General features: G+C 48.6%; 1 protein-coding gene across 1 annotated transcript in view; it reads right to left on the reverse strand.

Annotated features, from left to right (window-relative positions):
- Positions 1-528: 528 nt before the first annotated feature.
- SORL1 (sortilin related receptor 1) overlaps positions 529-22,908 on the reverse strand; it is a gene marked incomplete at its 5' end in the record, with an annotated part of 168,464 nt that continues 146,084 nt past the window's right edge. Inside the window, 9 exons of the mRNA XM_029915675.1 lie at positions 529-4,685; positions 5,989-6,201; positions 8,793-8,985; positions 11,463-11,569; positions 12,095-12,269; positions 14,036-14,200; positions 15,534-15,653; positions 18,780-18,964; positions 21,883-21,979. Of these exons, the coding sequence (XP_029771535.1) occupies positions 4,618-4,685; positions 5,989-6,201; positions 8,793-8,985; positions 11,463-11,569; positions 12,095-12,269; positions 14,036-14,200; positions 15,534-15,653; positions 18,780-18,964; positions 21,883-21,979 (1,323 nt within the window). The remainder of the gene's footprint in view (positions 4,686-5,988; positions 6,202-8,792; positions 8,986-11,462; positions 11,570-12,094; positions 12,270-14,035; positions 14,201-15,533; positions 15,654-18,779; positions 18,965-21,882; positions 21,980-22,908) is intronic.

Consider the following 22,908-nt stretch of genomic DNA (forward strand, 5'->3'; position numbering starts at 1 on the left):
AGATCTGTTGAATTAGAAACATCTGCCTCGCCTCCTCTCTCGCTCCACATTCTCCAGTCCTGACTGATGGGTCCATCCACCTGCCATTCGTTTGCCCATCAGAGGGGCGGGCAGCATCCTTCACATCACCCCACTGTCCCGGGAACTTCCTCAAAGCACTCTTGGACACACAACCCATCCCACTGCTGTGCTTTCTTAAGACTTGAAAACTGCCTTCTTAGCCCATGGCATCTCAGCAAGTGCAGTGACAGCTTTAAGGGAGCCGCTGCCCCTGAGGAATAATTCTATTTACTGCAAAAACAGCTGCTTTGACATCTCCCCCCTCCTCGGCCAACACTAAGGCATCATGTTCTTCAAGAATCCACCACGTGAGACCACCTCGGTCATACCGAAATTACTCCTGGCCTTAGTGTTCTCTCATCTATGAAATTCACATCCTTCTCAACTCGGCAAATCAAAAGGCGTTTGGACACTGTACAGACCATCTTTATTGCACTCAAAAGAACGACTCAAGACACACATAGAGAGTGGGTTTTCATATAGGTGTCTCTTTGACCCAGTTAAATTTTTATTCAGTGAAAAAAGTTGACATTGAGACAAAAATTATCGTAAAACTGTGCAACAATATAAGAAAATCTTCAGCATAAATTGGTGATTTGGAAACGTATCAAGGCAATCGAAATCATAAATGCCTAATTTCACTCTGGAGAGAAACAAGTATACAGTGTTTCGCTTTAAATAAGAGCAGAGGCGGCCTTTATTTTGCTGCCAATACTTCCAAATTTGCCTAAAGTTTCTAACAATTCGTCACAAGAGTCTTTGAAGAAGAAATGACACGGACTGCCTGAGAATAATGTTCCTTCAGCACGCAGGCTTATTCCATTTGCGTGATTATACATGAAGCGAATACCGTTCTTGGGTTCTTGGCTCTGAGGACTTAATTCCTAAAATGGCTGCTCAGAATCAGTGAGCAGAAACACACACACACAACCCATCCTCCCTCGACCCACGTTCAATGGTGGTTCCCATTCTGAGGATGTGCTCACTGTCCATGTAACCGACTACACACACCTCTTGCTAGCTATTCCGTATCTGTCTTGCATAGAAAGTAGTCTATATAAACTTAATGCACTGGCTTTTATTACACAAAAGTTGTACCTGAAAGGCAGGCAGCACGCACCCCAGTTAATAAAAATAACACACTAGGAATGTCAAGATACAACCCCAACGAAGGGAAGATTCTGCACAGGGCTTGAGGGTCAATTCTGAAAATCAATATGGAGATGGTACTTGGTTGACTTATCTCCCGGACCCCTTGAGCGAGGGGGTCTCCCAACTCTGTCAAAGGAAGAGAAAGATCTTCTCGGGGATTCACCATGACCCCCTTGGTAGGAAAGTGACCACCTGAACCTACCAAGATGAGGTGTCTGCTCTTAAGGAAATACTGGGACTATCATCTGACAAGATGGAGTGTCCGCTGGGTGGATGTTCGAAGGTGGGATTCTCCCAGGGGAAGTGGGTGCTTGTCTGTAAGAGCCTCACCATACCATTGCTCTCCCCGGCTCCCCCCAGACGGCTGCTATGTGAGAAGGGCTACATTCCTTAAAGGGCTGAAGCATGGCCAGGAGGATGGGCAGGAGAGTGCATGCAGCTCTGTGTCCCACACCTGTCTCACCCAAGTATCCCTAGAGATCCTACCAGAATGGAACCCCAGGAACCGAAGTCCAAAGTGTCAACCTGTTACCCAGCATCATAACCTCGTACCCGGTATGCCAGGGCCACCAGCAGTTACTGGAACTTCTCACCTGTCCGGAAACGTCTGCATAGACACGGCTTCTCCCGACTCCTCTGCAGAATTCTACTCTTTGTCATTTCATCCGCAGGGACCCGTGTCTCAGAAGGTTCGAGAGGCATTCAATACACATAGGGGCAAAACCAGCTTCCAGAGAAAACTCTGTACACTGTAGCCCCTGCCTGGCAAATTTTAGGGGTCCATTAGTGGTCCATGGCGGTCCACGTGGATGTGGGCTGCTGACAGTCTAATGTGCGCTGGGAGAGAATTGAACTTTTCCCCTGTGCACTGTGAACTGTTTTGAGGTGGCATCGTCAACGAGGTCCAAAGCCCCTTTTGCACAACCAACCAGGGGCTCTAACTGGTCACAGTGAAGACAGTTATCAGGTCACGTTCAAAGGCTGCACACAGTTTCCGTTCTCACTTCCTGTGGTCACTCCAACCTTGGGACTCTTGCAGACAGCATACATCCACCAAAACCCCACGAGACTCCGCAGAGGGAGGGAAGACTGGGTGCTTCAGAAGTCCATAAAAATATACAATTTGCACATAGCTGCATCTACCTGGCTTAGTCTTCAGAAACTTAGCTCTTCTGTTTATATAAAATACTCTAGCCCTAAAAGGCTGCTTTTTCTCAAACAGCACAGTGGCATTTTCCGAGGAGAGGGGTGATGGCCAGTCTATACAGTACTGTGCACGAAGCACTGGGAGGCACTGGGAACAAGAACTGAATGCTCAGAAATATCTCAAGTTGCCAAGTGGAGACACAGGCTCTGTAAACAAAGTTTGCCTACAGAAAGACTGAAAATAAAGTCTCAGAGCCGTTCAGATCCGCTCTTACAAATGCCGCCAAAAAGTTGGCCAAAAAAAGAGAAGAAGAAAATATACTTTCTAGTGGTTCAGTTAAATGACTTGTTTCCACCGGACTCCTCATCTTTTAGCTACGTAAAGAGCTTCTCGAAAGGGGAGCAGGTGGGCTGGGAGGGCTTGGAGTTTTGAACAAAACCCCAAGATAACACAAGATAAAGCCAAAGAAATTCCATTCTTTAAAAAGGTAACAAAAAAAGAAAGACGGGGAAAAATGTGGAAGGAGGTTCGTCACGACCACCATTTGCTAAAATAAAATGGAGCCTTACCCACATGAGCATACTGCGTGTCTACAGCTTAAAACACTCCTCTCTGGAAATATATACATGTATAAATTAAACAATTTTAAACTAAAAAATGGAATTGGCTCTTTGTTCTCCAATTGCTAGCTAGAACAAAACTATCGCATCACCCAAGAGTGATACTTTTGGTTAAAAGAAAGCAAATACTTGTGAGAGGGTGATGGGAAGCATCTCAGAGGGGACGGGGTTTTTACAAAGCTTGCATATCAAGGACACACATTCAGAAACATGACTTTGGACTATCCCCAGGGCTCGCTGCTTCTCGGCTGAGCAGTTCTGGAGCGAGGTCCATACAGTAGGAGTCACGGCAACACCAGACATTGGTGTCGACGATGCCAGGTCTAAATGTCGGGCATCAGTCCACAGTGGATAACACGTACCTATCAAGTGGCCATGAACTGAATACTAGAGTGGCATTTAAAGGCAGAAGCAAGCAAGCAAGCAAGCAAGGTCCGCTTGTTTCACAGAGAGAATAAACTCCAGTGTTGTTCCAGCTGCAAACAGGATAGAACAGCATCCGATTCGTGGATCTCTTGTGTCTCTGTAAGAGCAGACAGCACTCTTTAAACTGGGCAGGGGTACGGGGCAAGGAGGTGGAAGGAAAGGAGAAAAAAAAAAAAGAGAGAGAGAGAGAGAAGGCACTGACCCAATTCAAAATGACTGCATATATCAGTGTAGATTTTTAAAGACAGTAAGCGGCCACCTCAACATAAACACAAACTTTTACATTCGAGATTCTTCAGTGGTTAAGCGTAAACAAAAAGCCAAAAAGCACAAAGCAGGTGCTCTATCTGCCAGTGTATCTATCGTGACACAGACCTTGGGACTCTCCCATGACCCGAGTAATTTTTGCAAGGACCATGACACCGGTGTGCAATGAAGCGATGTTACCATTTTGTGGCGGTGCAGGCCGCCCCGTGTCCCGGGGCGCGTGCAGTGAGGTGCCCCCAGTTAATGTGCGAGAAGAGACCGCTGTCTGCATGACTGGAACCCAGGAGTGACTCAGTGCGCTCTCCTGCCAAATCCCATCATGTGACACACAAGTGACTAAAAACGGATTGTTTCCAGAATGGCGGCAAACCGGCTGCTGTTCCCCACCCCTCGCCCGTAGGACCGAGGGGTCCCTACTGTGCAGTGTCGTCAGATGACCGCTAAAGCCTTGCCTTATACGGAGTCCCAATAAATTAACAAAATAACAGAAAAGAACCCACCCCTATAATACACACACTTTCATGTAAACTAAATCTGAACAAAGTTTAAAATTTGAGCACATGTTCGAGGAGGACCCCACCCGTCACCCTCTTGAAGTTTTTATTAAATACATTTCTGTGTCTTAGAAAAATAAAAAGAATGGCCGGTTTATGGAATCAAAATGATCTCACAGACTTAACAGCATGCCCAGCAAGCATAGCCCTGTAAGACTACATTAATATGAAAGTAAGCAATTTGGTTACTAAAGTCAACCCGGTTTGAAGTTCACAGTTGATTACTACAAAGTTGTTCCATTCCTTTCTTTCCTCTTTTTTTGTTTTTGTTTTTGGCCCATATAAAAATAACATATTGCAACTCAAAGTGCATCTTTTTAAAATAAACCATCGACTATCTTTATCAAATAAAATATTTACACCATTTGGTTTCTAGTGAGAAAAAGCTCTTTCAGGCTATCACCATGGGGACGTCGTCTGAAAATCCAGTTATCATAGGAGCATCTTCGTCGTCTTCCCCTAAAGGCAAAACCGAGTTGGTCCTTGGTGAGCCCCGGAGCACTTGCGCCCAACCCCAGCACCCGCCCCTCCGCCCCAGCTGCCCCAACACCATCGCCAGCCCCCAGCCTGGAACATGGGGACCACAGCCCTCCAGGCACAGTGGTCAAAGCCAAAACCCGACTCAGCTGCCCCCTGATGCTCCTGGGTTGCCTTCCCCCCATCCACAGTGACCAAGCTTATTTTAGTGGTAGCTTGAACTTAACCAAGTAAAGAAAGTACATTACTTTCAGGGAGGAGAATCTTAGTACCTACCCAAAAGTCAATTGGTGAGGTAACTTCCCTAATTTGAGGTATCCACACCCTACAATAACACAGTGAACTTCTTTGTCCGTTCTCTCCTCTGAACCCTCACTGCTCCGAGAAAAAGGATCTCAGAGGGGTTGAAGCTACTTGAGGGGAGTTTCCCAGACTAATGGATGCCCCCAGTACTATCCTGTACAACTTAAGTTGCGATCCACATTCCGTGATCACTGTGTGGTACCATTAACTCCTTTTGCTCCCAATAACAGAAGCAAAGAACCCACCCCGTTCATGCAAAGCAGACCAAATACTTGTACTAAGCAAGACAGGAAACCGAGGAGGGAGCAAAGCTAACCTCAAATGATCAGTGATTGGGGAATATACAATTACCTTTATAAACGAACAAACAAAAATATCATAACTGGTTTACAGGGGGAAAGATAGGTATGAAAAATCACAGTCCACAGTCTGAGTTTGGGGAAGAGCCCAGAACACACCTGACTTACTACATTAAGTGGTCTACTACTTCTACTAGCATTTCATAGTTAGAGCATGCGGACATTGTAAAAGTGGGACTTACTTCTTTTTTCTATATCGTGTTATGGATACAAAAGAGCAGAAGGACTAGTGAGGTGTCCCTAGCCATCGGAAAGAGACACAGCCACATGGAAAAGGCTTCTTTGGACAGAAGTCAGTTGGGAAGGCGTGACTTCTTATCTTGATTGGGCTCTTCAAAGATGCCGTGAAGGACAAGAGGGGTTGGAAATTCCTGACAATCTGTGGATACCTGCCCAGGGCCTATCTATCCCCAGCCCCCCGGGACCCACACACAGCCCCTCGCCGTCTCAGGCCCCACCTGAAGAGAACGCTAGCATTTTAGGGCGGAAGCAAGTCCAAAGCAAAGGGCTCCAACTGATTTAACCTTGAGCTATGAGGTCACTGGCTGGTGAAGAATCACTCAAGTGCCAAGTTGAGGGGGGTCTGCGCCAGGGGGAAGAGCCAGGCACCCCGCCCCACTTACCCAGGTCATCCCCAGAGGAGAAGATGGCCGAGCCCAGCCGGGAGCTGTAGTGGCTGTTGGCGAAGGCGGTGAAGCTGCTCTGCAGTCTCCGGTGCTTCGTGTACAGGACAGCAAAGCCGACCGCCAGGCTCAGCAGTATCAGGAACAGGATGGGGACCACGACGGCGGCCACGTCCGGAGACCTGGCGGCCCGGGCCGCAGATGCGTCTGCACCTGCCGACGTGAAGATGCCCGCATGTGAGCCTCCTCTGCAGAGGCAGCCAGGCCGGCCGGGTACCTCACGACCCCATCCCCCCGAAAGAAACGGGGCGCTTGCCAACGATTACCCAAACTGTCGGCCTGGCATGGCCTGCTGCTGCACGAGCGGAAGGACCACGGGCCTCGTGCTTGCAAATACGGCAATTACGTTAGATTCCTAATCACTGCCGTGTTGTTTGTTTGGAGCATCTCTTGGAAGGGAGACCTTTTGTTGGGGTATCGACGTTGATTTCATTAGCATTATTACTTAAGACCACTTGCTTGCCTTACATAAGAGGATGTGAAATCAGACCACTAATTAACGAGACTGCAATTATTTCCCCCTACTTGGCACCGAAGCCACTCTGAACTGCAATTACCTGAAACTCCGTCGAGTGATACAAACGAGATCCCTTTACTGCAACACTGACTTAACAGCTCATGAAGTTTTATGAGGTTTTTTGCTTACTTAAATAAAAGAGAGAGCGCGCATACCCTTCCATATACATTTTTAAAATGCACTCTGCAAAGCCATTCAGGTGTCTGTAACCTAACAATGATGCCCACTTCCCACTGCCTTAAACAAATTCTCGCTTCATGCTGATGTGCAGAGAGATTTGTACCAACAGAGCCCGAGGGCAAAGCCATCCCCCTGCTGGGTTAGGGCCGGTCTTAAAAAAAATCCCTGGGGAGGGGCACCTGGGTGGCTCACTCAGTTAAGCATCTGACTTTAGCTCAGGTCATGATCACACGGTTCATGGGTTCAGGCCCCACGTCAGGCTCTGTGCTTACAGCTCAGAGTCTGGAGCCTGCTTTGGATTCTGTGGCTCCCTCTCTCTCTCTGCTTCTCCCCTGTTCATTATTCTCTGTCTCTCTGTGTCTTTCAAAAATAAATAAACGTTAAAAACAATTTTTTTTTTTAATTCCTGGGGAAAGTGTGATCCTGAGACAGGAAAATGGAACTTGGGAGTCAGTTTTAGCTAAGGAAGCAAAGTGGACCTTCGCCGTCAGGCTTGAGGCTTGCTCCCCCGGTTCGGGGCAAGGTGCTGGGGGACAGCGCTGTGGCTCACAGGGAAGGCTTGGAAGCCACCTAGGGATTCATCCCAACAAGGTACTCAACAAGATGGGCCAGAGAACAGCCACTTCTTGGGAGCCTAACCTAACAGGTCTTCAAATTCTTTCAGCATTGACCTACCGGGAAGAGCCGTAGCAGAATCTTACTTCCTATGTCCCAGTGTAACCCCACCTCCGAAGGGGTAAATTAGGGGACGGCTCTCGCCTGGAGCAGCTAAGAGGAACCGATGTGGCAGAGGAAAGAGGAATGGGCGTGGCCCCAGCTGCCCCCCTGTGCTTCTGCGGTGCAAGACAGAGACGCTCCGAGGCCTCGCAGAGAGGTTCTTTCTGCCGGACCTGTTTGGTTTTCTAAAGGCAAGTTTTTTTTTCCCTCCAAAGTCTATTTCACAGTCGCTAATTGGTTTTGCTTAAAAAGTAGGTTCTAGTTCAGAAACACCAGGTTCACGAGACTTCTGTTTGTTTTCTGTGAGACCTTCTCAGAACCTCTGCTAGGAGTCTCCACAAGGGACACAGTCTGCAAGGTCTTCCTCTTCCAGGGAGGTGCCTGGGACACATGACGTGACAGGACACACAACCACTCTTAACGCAGGATTTTGGCTTATGCATTGGTGAGCTCCCAGCTGGGAGCAAATGGAACTAAAAAGACCGGTGGCAAATCGTGCGCTGACATGCTGGCCAGGCTACTCTGGTATGAGCAGAATTTCTGGGTAAACGAAAGGCTCCTCTCCCGCCCCCGCTCCCCTGGCCCTCAGCACGACCCAGCTCTGCCACTGGGGAGTGTTTGTAAGACAAAACGCTGGCCAAATTCAGGTTCTGATATGCGCTGACGGCTGAGATGAAGCGAGAGGCTATGCAATCCATTATCCTACGGGACGGAGACACTGCCCGGGAAGAATCACAGGGCACGTTAGCGTACTGGAGGCGCTGAGGGGCCCTCAAGCTCTACTGGCCCAGCGTTTCCTGAGCAGAGTCTCCTATTTGAACAAAACCTACTGCGGGGCGCCTAGGTGGCTCCGTCGGTTAAACATCCAACTTCGGCTCAGGTCATGACCTCATGTTCGTGGATTCGAGCCCCGCGTCGGGCTCTGTGCGGACGGCTCAGAGCCTGGAGCCTGCTTCAGATTCTGTGTCTCCCTCTCTCTCTGCCCCTCCCCATCTCATGCTCTGTCTCTCTCTGGATCAAAATTAAACATTAAAAATAAATAAGTAAATAAACAAAACCTACTGCTAACATATTCCCTTTACTGGGCTCTCCATTCAGAAATTCAGAACTTGGTCACTGGGTAACTCTAGCTCCTCACAACATGCCTGGCTCAGGAAGTACGTGTTAAATAAATCAGCGCGTGATTACACGGATGCATAAATGACTTTCTCTTCCACCGAAGGAATATTTTCAATGTGCTTAAGAAAGACACACCTTTGTCAGACCGCGCCACGTCCTTCGTCTATTTCCCCCGAACCGAAGACGGAAACCAGCCCCACGAGGGACTTACCAGACCCCAATTCATCATACAGCAGGACAGCAGGCTCCCCACAGATCTGGCTGCCGAAAAGGCATCTTGCTTGCACAGTGAAAGTGTAATTATGACCCAATTTCAGGTTGGAAATTTTAAAGAAATTGTCAGTAGTATTCCCAAGGTAAGCGGAGATATTCATGGCACTATCAAACATGTGTACCTCATAGCCCTGAAAACAAAGACACGAGAGACTGTTCGGCAAGTTGAATAAGGAATCTGACAGCCTCTATTACCGGTTCCAACTTTACGTGAGCTCCTTATTGCAGGCTTTTATAGACGCGAAAGCACTTTGGGTTTCTTACTAGATCTTTTTACATTACCATTGAGATACTGGATTCAGAAAATGGTAATTTTCCCGCACCAAGTGTCTCAGATAACTACCACACCCACTTAGGAGCTACAAAGTGGAGGTAAAAAGTATTAACTCTAATAAAAGCCCATTTTAAGAAATATTTTGGTATAAATTCAGAGTTCTGTTCTGGTCAAGAGTCCACTCATCTCAAGCAATATGAACGGCAACAAAGAATCAGACAATTCACCAATGGTTTGCTGTAATGGGATTGATTAATAATAAGCCCAGGTCGCGGGGGCCTCCAGCAGTGGGGCTGGAAAAGTCAGGACGTTTCTAGGGAGAGCGGTGCATGTGAACTCCACCATCAGCCCACAGCTCACTCCCCAGCTCCTCCGGGCTGACGGTGGCCCCAGACCAACTTGGCCTTCACTAGAAAGCACCTCAACATTGGGCTGGGGTCAGAATGGACTTTTCTGATAATCTCCGAGCATTCCAGTGTCAAAGCTACCAACTCCCCGCCCCCAGCACCAAAAAAAAAGACCTCCTCTCTTAGCTCTATCCACATATTGGGCCCCACTGCATACTCACAGACTCTTGGTCCCCAACCCATTGACCTTTCTATTCTCTGAACTCTAAGTGGAGGGGAGAGAAGAAGGATGTGCTATGTGCTTACACCAGAGCCCTCACTGGGAGCAAAGTAGTGATCTGCCACCTCAATCTAAAAGCTGGGCTTCCACCACCCATGAGGTGGACAATTGGCTGCCAAACTGGGCCTCCTAATACCACCTACCAACTTGGAATCCTGTCCCTCCATTCTTCTTTAGAAACTATCTATCTAATGTGCATTTGCTGTACAACGTTTGCAACATACCTAAAAGTATCAAGAAAAACATGTAAATCACATGTACACACATCAGTCATTCATTGAATTAACTATTACACATCCTCTTCTTTTGGACATTAAAGTGTTTCCTCTTGGGGTGCTTGAGTGGTTCAGTCAGCTAAGCGGCCGACTTCGGCTCAGGTCACGATCTCGGGGTTTGTGAGTTCCAGCCCTGCCTCAGGCTCTGTGCTGATAGCTCCGAGTCTGGAACCTGTTTCAGAATCTGTCTCCCTCTCTCTCTCTCTCTCTCTCTCTCTCTTTCTCTGCCCTCCCCTGCTCATGCTGTCTCTCAAAAATAAATAAATGTAAAAAAAAATTAAAAATAAATAAAGTGTTTCCTCTTTCTTGCTATCAGACATGAAAGTGCTCTGAATAGGCTTGTGCATAAATTATTTATGCACATCGTTGTCTGATCATAAAATCCTGAAAGAACTGCTGGGTCAAAGGGTGCAGACAGTTTTATCTCTGACACATTACCAAAGTGCCTTACGGAAAGGCTGAACCACTCCGTACTCCCAGCATGCTGATCTCCCCAACTACAGCTCATTCTGGTAATATTCTTCTCCCCAAAACTTAGCCGATTTAATGTGAAACTGTCCTATCACTAGTGACGTGATACTTTTCTTTCATGTGCCCACTGCTGCTGGAGTTCTTCCTGTGTTACCAGTACCTTTTCTAAAATCAGACTATTGCTCTTTTGAACTGCTTTGAAAGCTTCCTTTTATATCTGAATATTTTAAACATGTATACGTCACAGCTGAGAGAGTTGTGAGGATTTTCAAACTTTATAGCTTTGTTCCTGGTACTACAGGGTGACTTTTTATAACCCCAGTGCCCTTGAGTGACGCCGTACCCTGAAAGGGAAATGGATTGATCCTGTGTCTCTGTTCAGCTCATGCTTTGCTGACAATGGGGACAAGCCGGTCCACTCAAGAGCCTGTCCACCTTGTGGGGGCAGATCGGCACATCTATTCGCCCTCCTCCTCCCTCCCACCTCCTGCTGCGAATACAGTCATGGGTCTGCCGATGACAAAACACCAAAACGGTCTTTTCGGTCTGTCAACAGACTATCTACTCCTGCTCCCTCAGACATCACGGGAAAGAAATCGCGATGCCAGGATGCAGAAGTCACTGCGTCCCAGGCACTGATGCCACAGCCCTGCTCTCAGACTGTCAGGAGGCCCAGGGAGGCTCCAGCCACTCCCCTTGTCTTGCGGGGGTGAGGGGGTGGGGGGAAGATGAGGTCAGGAATGAAAGGTGCTGAGTGCAGGGCCTCTCTTCTTTAATGGGCAGTATAAACCTCCCAGTAATTAGCGCGCCCACTGAAAACGGCCCTTTTGTTCTCAAGTTCACGCCCTTGCCCTATTCCTTCTCTCCCCCACATCGATGCAGCTGGCTGGCCACGAGCTCAGCTCTAAAGCTGCATCGCAATTAGACCCCGGAAGTCTTTGCGAAGGAAGAAGGAACTCACCCTACTTTCGTTGAAGTGCTTTTCCTTCAAAGCTAGACTTTTCCAAAACAGGAGAACATGGTCATTTTCTGTTATGATTTTTAAGGCATCAGGTGCGGATAATGAAACTGAAAATTAAAGATACAACACGAAGGCAGTTAGTGGCTGTATATTGGAACTGCTGTTCTTTCCGGTCCGTCGGAGGGAGGGGAAATAATGCTAACTTGAAAGGCGGGGTTAAGGAGGACGGGAAACACATGCGTGGAGCCTAGTGCCAGGCAGACACTCTCTAAGCGGCATCTCTTTTGTTGCTGTTATAATACCCTGAGCCAAGGAATTTGGACAGCACCTACGTTCATGGCCCTCAGAGCCACAGATGGCCAAAAACAAACTGGGTGGGGGAGAAAAGGAAGGGGTGGGACAGACCGTGGTCCCAAAGCCTTCCGGGACTCCCGCTCTGGTTTCAGTCTGTGAAGGAGAGAGCAAGATACCCAAGGTATGGAGAATGACAGCCAGCCCCAGCCCAGGCACCGGAACGCTGCCCGGCCCGCCAGCTGTGGCCCCTGAAGGGAGGACCTGCCCATGCAGCTCCTGACAGACGTTCTGCACCCCCAGGCCGCCTGGCAGCCCTGTGGGTACCACGCCCTGTTCACCTGTGGTGATTTTTATACTGGAATCTTTGCTCATGTTCCCCAGCTGGACAATGACATGGTATTTTCCTCCAGGTTCCAACTTGTTAAGAGTGTATTCCACAGTACTGTTGCGGGATTTTATTTTGTAGCTTCGATCGCTCTTCCTTATTAGATCTTTAACTGCAATTGCATATAACTAGAACAAGAAGAAAAGACCTTAATGGTAATCAAAAACTTGGCATTTTTTACTCTGCAATTCGTTGGTGGACGACATCACCTCAGTGTATCATGGCTGACCCATGGCAACAATGTTTTGAGCCCACAGTCTGACTCTGTTCTGGTTTTTTTTTTTTCCCAATGTTTTACTTATTTTTGAGAGAAAGAGACAGTGTGAACAGGGGAGGGTCAGAGAGAGAGGGAGATACAGAATCTGAAGCAGGCTCTGAGATAGCTGTCAGCACAGAGCCCGACGTGGGGCTCGAACCCATGAACCGTGAGATCATGACCTGAGTCGAAGCCAGATGCTCAACTGACTGAGCCACCCAGGTGCTTTGGAAAGCCTTTGGGGTTGGCCAGGTCCAAATCTGGAACAAGTATTCATTCCCAGAACTGTGCCCAGAATAATCAACCCGACCCAAAACACAAGCCTAGGGAAAGTGACATTTATTGTGGCATCAGCCAAGAGGTTGGAACAGGCAAGAAAAATCCAAATTCAGAATTCAGTGTCTCTCCCCAGCTGTGATCGTTTCGGGACGTTTTCAGAGGAGGACAAAAAGCTCTGCTTGTTCTCGCCCCCAGATCGCTTCTCACACACAGGAACGCAAGAGGAAAACACAGGGACATGTGGGAGGTGCAGGCGACCCCATCACCAGGACGAGGCTGCAAGTCAAGGAGAGCCTTAGCAACCGAGGACCTAAAACCACCCACCCAGGGCGCCCAGTCAGTTAAGCGTCCGACTTTGACTCAGGTCATGATCTCACAGTTCATGAGTTCGAGCCCTGCTTCAGGCTCCGTGCTGACAGCTCGGAGCCCAGAGCCTGCTTCCGATTCTGTGTCTCCCTCTCTCTCTGCCCCTCCCCTACTTGTGCACTCACTCTCTCTCTCTCTCTTTCTCTAAAGTAAATAAGGAGTGCCTGAGTGGCTCAGTCAGTGAAGCATCCATAAGACTTCAGATCAGGTCATGATCTTGCAGTTCCTGAGTTCCAGCCCTGTGTCTGGCTCTGTGCTAACAGCTCAGAGCCTAGAGTCTGCTTTGGATTCTGTGTCTCCCTCTCTCTTTTTGCCCCTCCCCCACTTGTACGCTGTCTCTCTCTCTCAAAAATAAACATTAAAAAAATTTTTTTAAATAAATAAAACATTTTTTAAAAATTAAAAGAAAAAAAAAGAAACCACCCACCCCCGGGATGAGGAACAGGGTAGCTTGGAGCAGAGGAAAATGGAAGCTGTTTTCCAGAATTAATGACTCTTCTTTTAGACCAGGGGCCAGCAAACTTCTTTGTAAAGCTTCAGATACAAAATACTTTCAGGCTGTGAAGGCCAAATGGGTCTCTACCACAACCATTCAATTCTGCCACGTGCAGCATGAAAACCGCCACAGATGAGATGTACTGAAGGGGCACAGTTCAGCCCTACTAAACTGCACTTACAAAAGCAGGCAATGACCTAGATCCGCTCTGCAGGCATTTGTTTGCCTACCCTGCTACAGAGGGTCAGAGAGGGGAAGGGGAGAAGTCAGAGAAGAAAGAGGGACAGACCAATAGGACAGCCGGAAATCACGGAGAAGCAGCACTTAAGAAGGGGCACCTACAAGGACTCCAGCTGCTGCCAGACAGAAATGGGGGCGAGACCCCCCTGCTGAGCTTCCGCCACCAGGCCTCTTTCCTGCCCCACTCCGGGACCCCCTCTCTGCTCCCACGCCATGCCGAGAGCACACACGGCTGGCCAGATGCCCGGCCCGCTCACCAGGTCCTGGTCGGGAGAATCATACGGGGACTCCCACTTGATGACGGCTGAGGTTTTGCCGGTGTGAACCGCATGCAGGTGACGAGGTGGGAGTCTGTTGTCGGGGATCATCCTTACGACAACGTAGTCAGAGGACGGCCCTAGGTAGGGCACCACCACCCGCACCTGGAACAAGACGCAGGCGGTCTGTGCTAAGCCATTTATTTCCCAACAAAACAGTGATACATGTACACAATTAAGATTCGATCGTTGCATACAGGAGTGCTGATGCACAGGGGCACACGTACCCCAATGTTCATAGCAGCACGTTCAACAACAGCCAAATCATGGAAGGAGCCTAAATGTCCATCAACTGATGAATGGATCAAGAAGACATGGTTCATCTATACAATGGAGTACTACATGGCCATGAGAAAGAATGAAATCTGGCCATTCATAGCAACATGGATGGACCCTGAGGGGGTCATGCTAAGTGAAATAAGTCAGGCAGAGAAGGACAGATATCATACGTTTTCACTTATAAGTGGAACAGGAGAAACTTAACAGAGGACCATGGGAGAAGGGAAGGGGGAAAATAGTTGGAGGGAGGGAGGGAGGCAAACCATGAGGGGCTCTTAAATACTGAGAACAAACTGAGGGCTGATGGGTGAGGGGGAGGGAAAGGGGGGTGATGGGGATGGAGGAGGACACTTGTGGGGATGAGCACTGGGTGAAACCAACTGGACAATAAACAATAAGACAATAAAAGAAAAAAGATTCAATCATTGCAAAAGAAGCTATAACATGTAAAATACCTCCCCACCTACCCCAGATCTCTAATCCATTTCCCCAGAAATGTCACTGGTAATGGTTTTCTGTGCTTCCTTCCAGAAGTGTCCTACCTGTGTGTGCCTACAGATACACACTTCTGTGTGCATGTGCGTGTGTACGTAGCCTGTTTTTCTCAATTGTTTTTACACACAAGAAAATACTACACATATTGTTAGGCTCTTCTGTCACTTAATTATGTAGCACAGAGGTGCTGCCGCCCCCACGCAGAGCTCTGTTTCCTTTGAAGCGCTGCCCTGTATCTCACTGCAGGGATCAGCCACAATATTCCTACCCAGTCTCGCCAGCCGGTTGTTTCAACTTTTCTGCGATCACAAGCAATAGTGTACCCAAATCCTTTCCCCACAGATGCTGGCACACACGTAGAAGCGTATGTGCGGGCTGAGTTCCTAGAAGTGGGATCTGACAAAAGTGGCATGGATCTACGCCTGTGAACCATTTGCTAAGTTCTCCATCCGGGCCAAGGGAGTTGCAGTCAGCTAAGGGGTCATTCATTCTGGTTTTCAAGCAGGAACTGGATGCTTCTACACTACCCTCTCCTCACACCCTCGGATCCCAGAGTCACGTGACCAGCTCCCCAGGTCCAGGTCTGAGCCAGGTACCCAGGCTTTAAGCCATCCTTGAAAAAAACCCAGAAAGTTCTCCGGACTCCCCGACATGGGAAGCTTACCAGAAACAGATACTGCTCGTCCCTAGTGACGATGACTGTTCTGTTATGGAGGGAAGTAGTCAAGCTCTTCGGATTGCGGTACAGGTCAAGGAAGGACGTAGCGTAGAAAATGCCGTAAACCTGGTAAACAGATGGGAAAGGACATCAGCTCGGCGGCCAGGGACTTCAAGTCTCTTGAAATCCCTCATCTGTGCCCCCGGGAACCCCGCAGGGGTGCTCAGAAGAGAGAGGTATTCATTCAGCCTGTATTTCATCAGCATGGACAGAGAAGGTGCACTGGGGCACGCATGGCACCCACAGCCGCCAAGAGGAACACGGCGTGTGCTCTCTGTCTCCTCGTTTTTGGAGGAAGGAGTAGCAGAGAAGAAAAAGAGACACAATTATAAATGACAAGTTGCACGTACACAACAGGGGATGCTGCGGGGAAAGACTGCACAAGGAGCCAGGAAAAAGGGGGTTGGGTCCCAGAGGGCAGCAGGCAGGCTACCTGAAGAGCACAGATGAAAGCAGGGAGCTGAGCGGAAGTGCGGGTGGGGAGGAAGCCAGGGAGTTTGTGGGGGGAGGAGAGGAGGGAAGGCAGCAGGGCTGACACAGGGAGCTGCCCAAAACCACCCACTCTTCCACTCCTCCTTAAGAGGATCCTGGATCTTGGTGAGAATTGCCACCTGCAAGAAAATCTACACTTCCCACCTCCCCGGAAGCTGGGAGGCCACGAGACAAAGTCTTGGCCAATGAGCTCCAAGCAGGGATGTTATGTGAGAACTGAGCACCGGCTCATTAAAATAGGGGGAAGAGCCCTTCTTCCAGCCCTTCTCCTGCCTGGAACATAGAAGATGGTGTGGCTCCAAACCTCCCGGACCTTGAGGTGACCTTGAAGACGGATGCCAAATGCAGCCTGGGTCCCAGATCACACCGTGCTGCTGCTGTACAAACCCAGGCCAGCAGAAGAACTCCACCTTCCTCGAACAAGGAGGGAACTAAACTGTTAAAGCCACTGTCACTTTCGGCCCTGTGATACGCAGCCATTCTGAACCCTGGCTGATATGGGTGGAAAACTGGGAGTTTAAAGCAGGGACGGGGGATTTGATGGGACTGGGATGGGGGTGGGCTGCTGGGGGGCTTATAGCAGGGCAGGAAGGGGCAGTAAAGTGCTGAGGACGCTTTCTCTCAGGCGGTATGAAAGCCTGTGTGGCCAGGAAAGACGGAGACTTGAAGAGGGCTGTGCAAGACTGGAGAGGCGGTGGGACCGGAGGGCAGGGCTCAGGGACATGGGTGGGGCCTTCCCAGGCCCCCACAGCTGTGCATTTTCTCTAAGCTGCTCAGCAGTCACGGGCAGAGAGGGGAAAACCTACAGGGAAAGGGATGGGAAACCCCAAGGAGCAGATAAGCTGGCAGGAGGTGAGGAAAGAAAGAATTAGGGGGCTCGAGAGAGTCAGAGGCAAGGCAAATGATGCAGGAATAGGAAAAAGAGAGTGCTCAAAGCACAAGATGGGGCAGGGGTGGGGGCCTCCAGGCTCAGAGAGGTCCAGGGGCTGCTGGGGGACGGGGCAGCTCTGGCGAGGGGCCGATAGAAGGCTCCAGGAGCCAAGGAGGCCAGGGTGCAAGAGGCCTCCCGAGATGGACAGCAGCAATGGCAGTTCCCATGGTGGAGACGATGAACCATGAGAGAAGCCGGGAAGAAGTGGAGAGCTTCCTACAGGTCGTCTCAGGGGCCCTCTCGCTCTCTGCGACCCACCGCGAGCAAGGACCTGCAGAACAGGCTACTTCTCTGAGTCCACGGGTAATTAGAAACCCTGGGATCAAGGAAGATTCCAGGGTGCCGTGCACTGGGCCCTACTCTGCGAGCACGCTTGGGTGTGACAAGGTGGCCATGCCCTTGGCTGGGCATATAAGCAAGAAAGATCCTTAGTGAGGAGAGTCTACTTCGAGGGAAAGGGGGGTCCTGGGCATGGCTCTGGGTGTCTCATTTCTGTCCCTGCCTCAGAATCCGGCGCTGGAGCAATGAAAGGACAGAAGCTATCACACGAGCCAGATCTGAGCTCAACCTGGTTTACAGTTTCCTCCAGCTTCAATTCTGGCAAGTCACTTCAGCCCTCTGGGCCTTAGTGTCCTCACGGGTAAACTGAGAACACTGACCCCAAGGGGCTGATGAGATTAAGTGGGAGAAGGAGAAAGGGTTCTTGGGGTGTCCTGCTTCTTCTTTCTTCAAGGCCGACCTTATGATTACGTGCAAACCTTGGCCCGTTCCCCATCACTCAGTCCTACTCCAAATGTGCACTGGACATGCCGTCAAAAGATAAGGCACGGGCTCCCATCCTCACTAGTCACTGTGCGGACTCCCTAGATCTCGCTTACACATTTAGTTCTATGGGCTTCTCCATTTGGAGAACTCAGAAACCCTTCTCTTCAAGGAGCTTACAAACTAGTTAGGGAGATAAATAACACACTGAAAACGTCAATGAGAATAAAGTGCTATCTAATGAAACAGCAGTCTGAACGGCACCGACTATAAATTTCTCAGGAGTTCATAAGGGAAAGAGATCAGGTGGAAGCCAGTGGGACTGGCTGGCAGGCCAGAAGGACAGAAGGACTCCAGGAGGAGAAAGAGCATAAGCCAAGGTGCAGAGGCAGCAGGGGGTGCAAATGTGCCAAGACCCTTGGAAGGACCCACCTAAACGTGAAAGAAGGTGCACATTGGGGAGGTACGGGAAATAAAAACCACATCCAAAAGAGAAGCACAAATCTGATCTTAGTGAATCAAAATACATATATAATGACAAAAGAAAAAAGAGAGAGACCTATAGAACATGCAGCAGGGACACTGGGATAAAGAAGGGGAGGGCAGGAAATGTGAGAGGAGCAGCCAAGAAGGCAGCCTACGATGGGGGTCACATAGGGAGGAGTTGGAGGGGCCTGTAAGTGCTGCTAACATGTCACCACACCCACGAGCCAAGGGGAGTCCGCCATTATAGGAACACGGCCCCCTCTTCAAACTCATGGGCTACTCCACAGCAAAGAATATGGCATTTTCTCTCGCTGCCTGGCCACGGTGTGGAGAGGGATGCTGGGCCTGGGATGGCAGGTGCCTCTAGGAGGTAATCCAGAACTGACCAGGAGGGCAGCTTGTGTTTGGATGAGAAAGGAGGAAGCAGTGACAGAAGAGAAAGCCCTCGCTCAGGCTGCCCGACAGCCTAGCATCGGGGAGAGTCCATATTGATTCTGTCACCATCATTCTGGCTGACTTACCACATTCCTGGGGCCAGTCCAGGTGCATTCCACTGCAGTCTGATTGATGGCCTTGGCTTTGAGGCTAGGAGCAGGTGGGCGGACTCCTTTGGTCATGACATGCTCAAATGCCAGAGGACTGTCCCCTAAATCAGTCTTGGCCCAGGCAGAAATCTCGTAAGACGTATGAGCAGTCAGATTGGTAACTGAAAACAGGGACAAGAAGATGTCAGGAGGGAGCTGGAGGCGTCAGTCAAGAATGTGTGCCTTGACAAACCAAGAAATAGACTCTTAACTACAGAGGACACACGGACATTACCAGAGGGGAGGTGGGGGGCAGGGAGAACTAGAAGACAGGGATTAAAGGGCCCCCTCATCATGATGAGCGCTGAGTGATGCACAGAATTGCTGCATCACTAGGCTGTGCATCTGAAACTAATAGAACACTGGATGTTAACGATTCTGGAATTAAAATAAAAAAATTTAATTAAAAAAAAAAAGAAGTTGTAACTTGCTATACAAGACCCTGTTTAAGTCTTTTTTTGTTTGTTTGTTTTTGTTTAAGTCTTTTTAAATTTCTACCCAATGTGGGGCTTGAACTCATGACCCCAAGATCAAGAGTCACTGCTGTTCTGACTGAGCCCCTGTTTTTAAGGTAATCTCTCAATTTAAGTGAGACCCACATGCTATAGGATCTTCACTGTTTTATGAATTCATCTCAGCATTATTTACTGATGACTCCTACAAATAACACACTTGCACGGGCACTGGGTGGTTTTGTTAAAGCTGACCATCTGAGGGGCGCCTGGGCGGCTCAGTCAGTTGAGCGTCTGACTTCAGCTCAGGTCATGATCTCACAGTTCATGGGTTCAAGCCCTGCGTCGGCTCTGTGTGGACACCTCAGAGCCTGGAGCCTGCTTCAGATTCTGTGTCTCCCTCTTTCTCTCTCTGCCCTTCCCCTGCTTGTGCTCTCTCTCTCAAAAAAAAAAATAAATAAAATAAAATATTTTTTTTAAATAAAAAGCTGACCATCTGGGGATATAAATTGGTACAACATTCCTGGAGAATCATTTAAGAGTCTTGAGAGTCTTCATGCCCTTCAGTGCAGACTTGCTATAGAATCAGAACAAATCAAACATCTGTGGACCATGAATGTCCATCAGTAGAAGAAACTGCATAATCTGGTTGCCCGGGGACAATTTAACCAGGGTAATGGTTAAATACTGTGCATCCCAGGAACTATCCACTAAAAGTTGTCTCCAGGGCGCCTGGAGGGCTCAGTCAGTTAAGCGGCCGACTTCATCTGAGGTCATGATCTCACAGTTCATGAATTCAAGCCCCGTGTCGGGCTCTGTGCTGACAGCTCAGAGCCTGGAGCCTGCTTCGGATTCTGTGTCTCCCTCTTCTCTCTCTGCCCCTCCCCTGCTCACATTTTGTCTCTCTCTCTCGCTCTCTCTCTCAGGAATAAACATTTTAAAAAATGTTTTTTAAGAAGTTGTTTCTAAGATTATTTAATGAGACTAGAAAATTCTTGCAACTTTCTATTAAGTGAAAAGGGCAGGATATAAAATTACAGTTGCACCTAGAACACAGGTTTGAACCTGTGTGGGCCCACCTGACACGGTTTTTATAATCTGATACTATAAGCGTGTGTTGGCTCTTCCTTATGATTTTTTTTAATTTGTTTTTTAATTTCTGTTTGAGAGACAGAGAGAGACAGCACCAGCAGGGGAGGGTCAGAGAGAGAGGAAGAAACAGAATCTGAAGCAGACTCCAGGCTCTGAGCTGTCAGCACAGAGCCCGACGTGGGGCTCAAACCCACGAACCGTGAGATCATGTGACCTGAGCCAAAGCCAGATGCTTAACCAACTGAGCCACCCAGGTGCCCCCTTATGATTTTCTTAAAAACACTTTTTTCTAGCTTACTCTATTGTAAGAACATAGTATATAACACATGCCACGTACAAAATATGTATTAGTCGACTGTTCACGTTATTGGCACAACTCCTGGTGAACAGGAGACTATTAGTAAAGTTTTAGGGGAGTCCAAAGTGATATGCAAGGGTGCCTGGGTGGCTCAGTCAGTTAAGTGGTCGACTTCAGCTCAGGTCATGATCTCAGAGTTCGTAGGTTTGAGTCCTGCGTCAGGCTCTGTGCTGACAGCTCAGAGCCTGGAGCCTGCTTCGGATTCTGTGTCTCCCTCTGTCTCTGTCCCTCCCCCACTCACACTCTGTGTGTCTCTCTCTCAAAAATAAATAAATGTTAAAAAAAAAAGTGATATGCAGATTTTCAACTGGGTCAATGGCCTCTAACTCCTGACTATTCAAGGTCAACTGTACTCAAATGAAGTCCATTTCCTTGTTTGTAAGACAGAAAAAAACAACTGGACTTAGAGCTACTGCTATTATTGCTTGGATTAAAAAAGACAATGCTTAAAAAAAAAAAAGCATTTGGCTCGCATCTAGCCAGCCCTGATATATTTCAGGCAAGGGACAAGACGACTACTATTTCTGAACCTGCCAGTTCCTACAGGTGCAACACTGAGAGAATGAGATCACAGCCCCAGAAATTAGAAAGGTGCAGGTTCCGAAGCGCCAGCTTCTGAGGGAATTACTTTATCTCTGAACCTTGGGTTCTCAGGCATGAAAGGAGCATATCCTACAGAATTATTACTGGGGTTATATAAAGTACCTAGGTTACAAAGAGTGCCTAGGTTAATGCCTTCACACAGTAGGTGCAGTTTCCTTGTCCATTCATTCATTCAACAAACGTGCCTTGAATACCAACCATGCACCATGCCCTGTGGACCTCGCATTAGCAAAGCAGGAGGGAGCCACGCCAGAAAAAAGCGGCATAACTCACTCTCAGCACTTCCTTTGGGAGCGAAAAACTCATCGGGAGAGGGTTAGCCTAGCTTTCCAGTTTTTCCTCTTTGAAGCCTCCAAACTTCCATAAGAGCCAACAAGCTAGAGAAGGGGGCTTGTGGACACCCCCAGAGACGGTCATTTACAGTCTCTTCCCTCTGCCCCCCACAGTGGCAGCCAGAGGGAAGAGCTCCCCTGTCCAGGCGGCCCCCACATAAGATCTGCCGCCACGAAGTATCGAACTAGCTCTGAGGGGTTACCTTTGTGTGACAAGATGCTCCCCCGGAAGGTCAGAGTGATCTTCTCTTGTTTGTGGGTGTCAAAGGCCCAGAAGAGGTTGACCACGTAGCCATTCACCTGCCAAGAACCGAGAACCAGGTTATAGGAACAGCACATGGTCCAGCAGCATGGCAAACACAAAAGCACCCGTTGGCTATTGTGGCTTTCAGTATCTCCTTGCTTAAAGGGGACAGGTTGTTTCTTTTGGTCTTTAGGCTGATTCCACCTATGCAGCTGCTGAATATTTAATTATGTAGCACTACTTCTAAAAACAGGGGTGCCTGGGTGGGTCAGTCAGTTGAGCGTCCAACTTTGACTCAGGTCATGATCTCTTTGTTCATGAGTTCGGGCCCCACGTCGGGCTCTGTGCTGACCGCTCAGAGCCTGGAGCCTGCTTCAGATTCTGTGTCTCCCTCTCTCCTCTGTCCCTCCCCTGCTAGTGCTCTGTCTCTGTCTTTCAAAAATGAATAAATATTTAAAAAATTTTAAAAACAAACATGAGACTATGTAGAATATAAAATATGGGCTTGGTGAAATCAAGAACATTGGTGCAGAAAAAAAGACAAGAACCAATTCACAAAGGCAGAAAGAGGAAAAATTTTAAATTACATCATGGTAATTAAGGATAACTCTTAGCTCAGGCAATCCTGGCAGTCAAGGCCAAGAGGCTGGTACAAAAGGGCTCCCTTTGAGCTCTTAGTGTCTAAGAGGAGCAAATCTACCCAGGCATCAGGAAAGCCTAATTTTTCAAAGTTCCGAGCCCATAAAGGGATTTGATCTAAAGATCTTTAAATATGGGTCAACAGCAAAAAGTAAAAATGCTTTCAAGACCAAAAACTGTAATACAGACAGGGTTTATGTCAAGGCTTCTTACATCAACGGTCTCTGAAGCCAAAGGCAGGTGCCGCCAACCTGCAGCCCAGTAAATGGCACAGGGGCTCTGAAGGCTATTTGCCCCACCTCAGCTTCCTGGACAGGGAAGGAAAGGAGGCAAAACAGACCAGAAG

This window comes from Suricata suricatta, chromosome 11 (assembly GCF_006229205.1).
Source record: "Suricata suricatta isolate VVHF042 chromosome 11, meerkat_22Aug2017_6uvM2_HiC, whole genome shotgun sequence".
Taxonomy (NCBI): Eukaryota; Metazoa; Chordata; class Mammalia; order Carnivora; family Herpestidae; genus Suricata; species Suricata suricatta.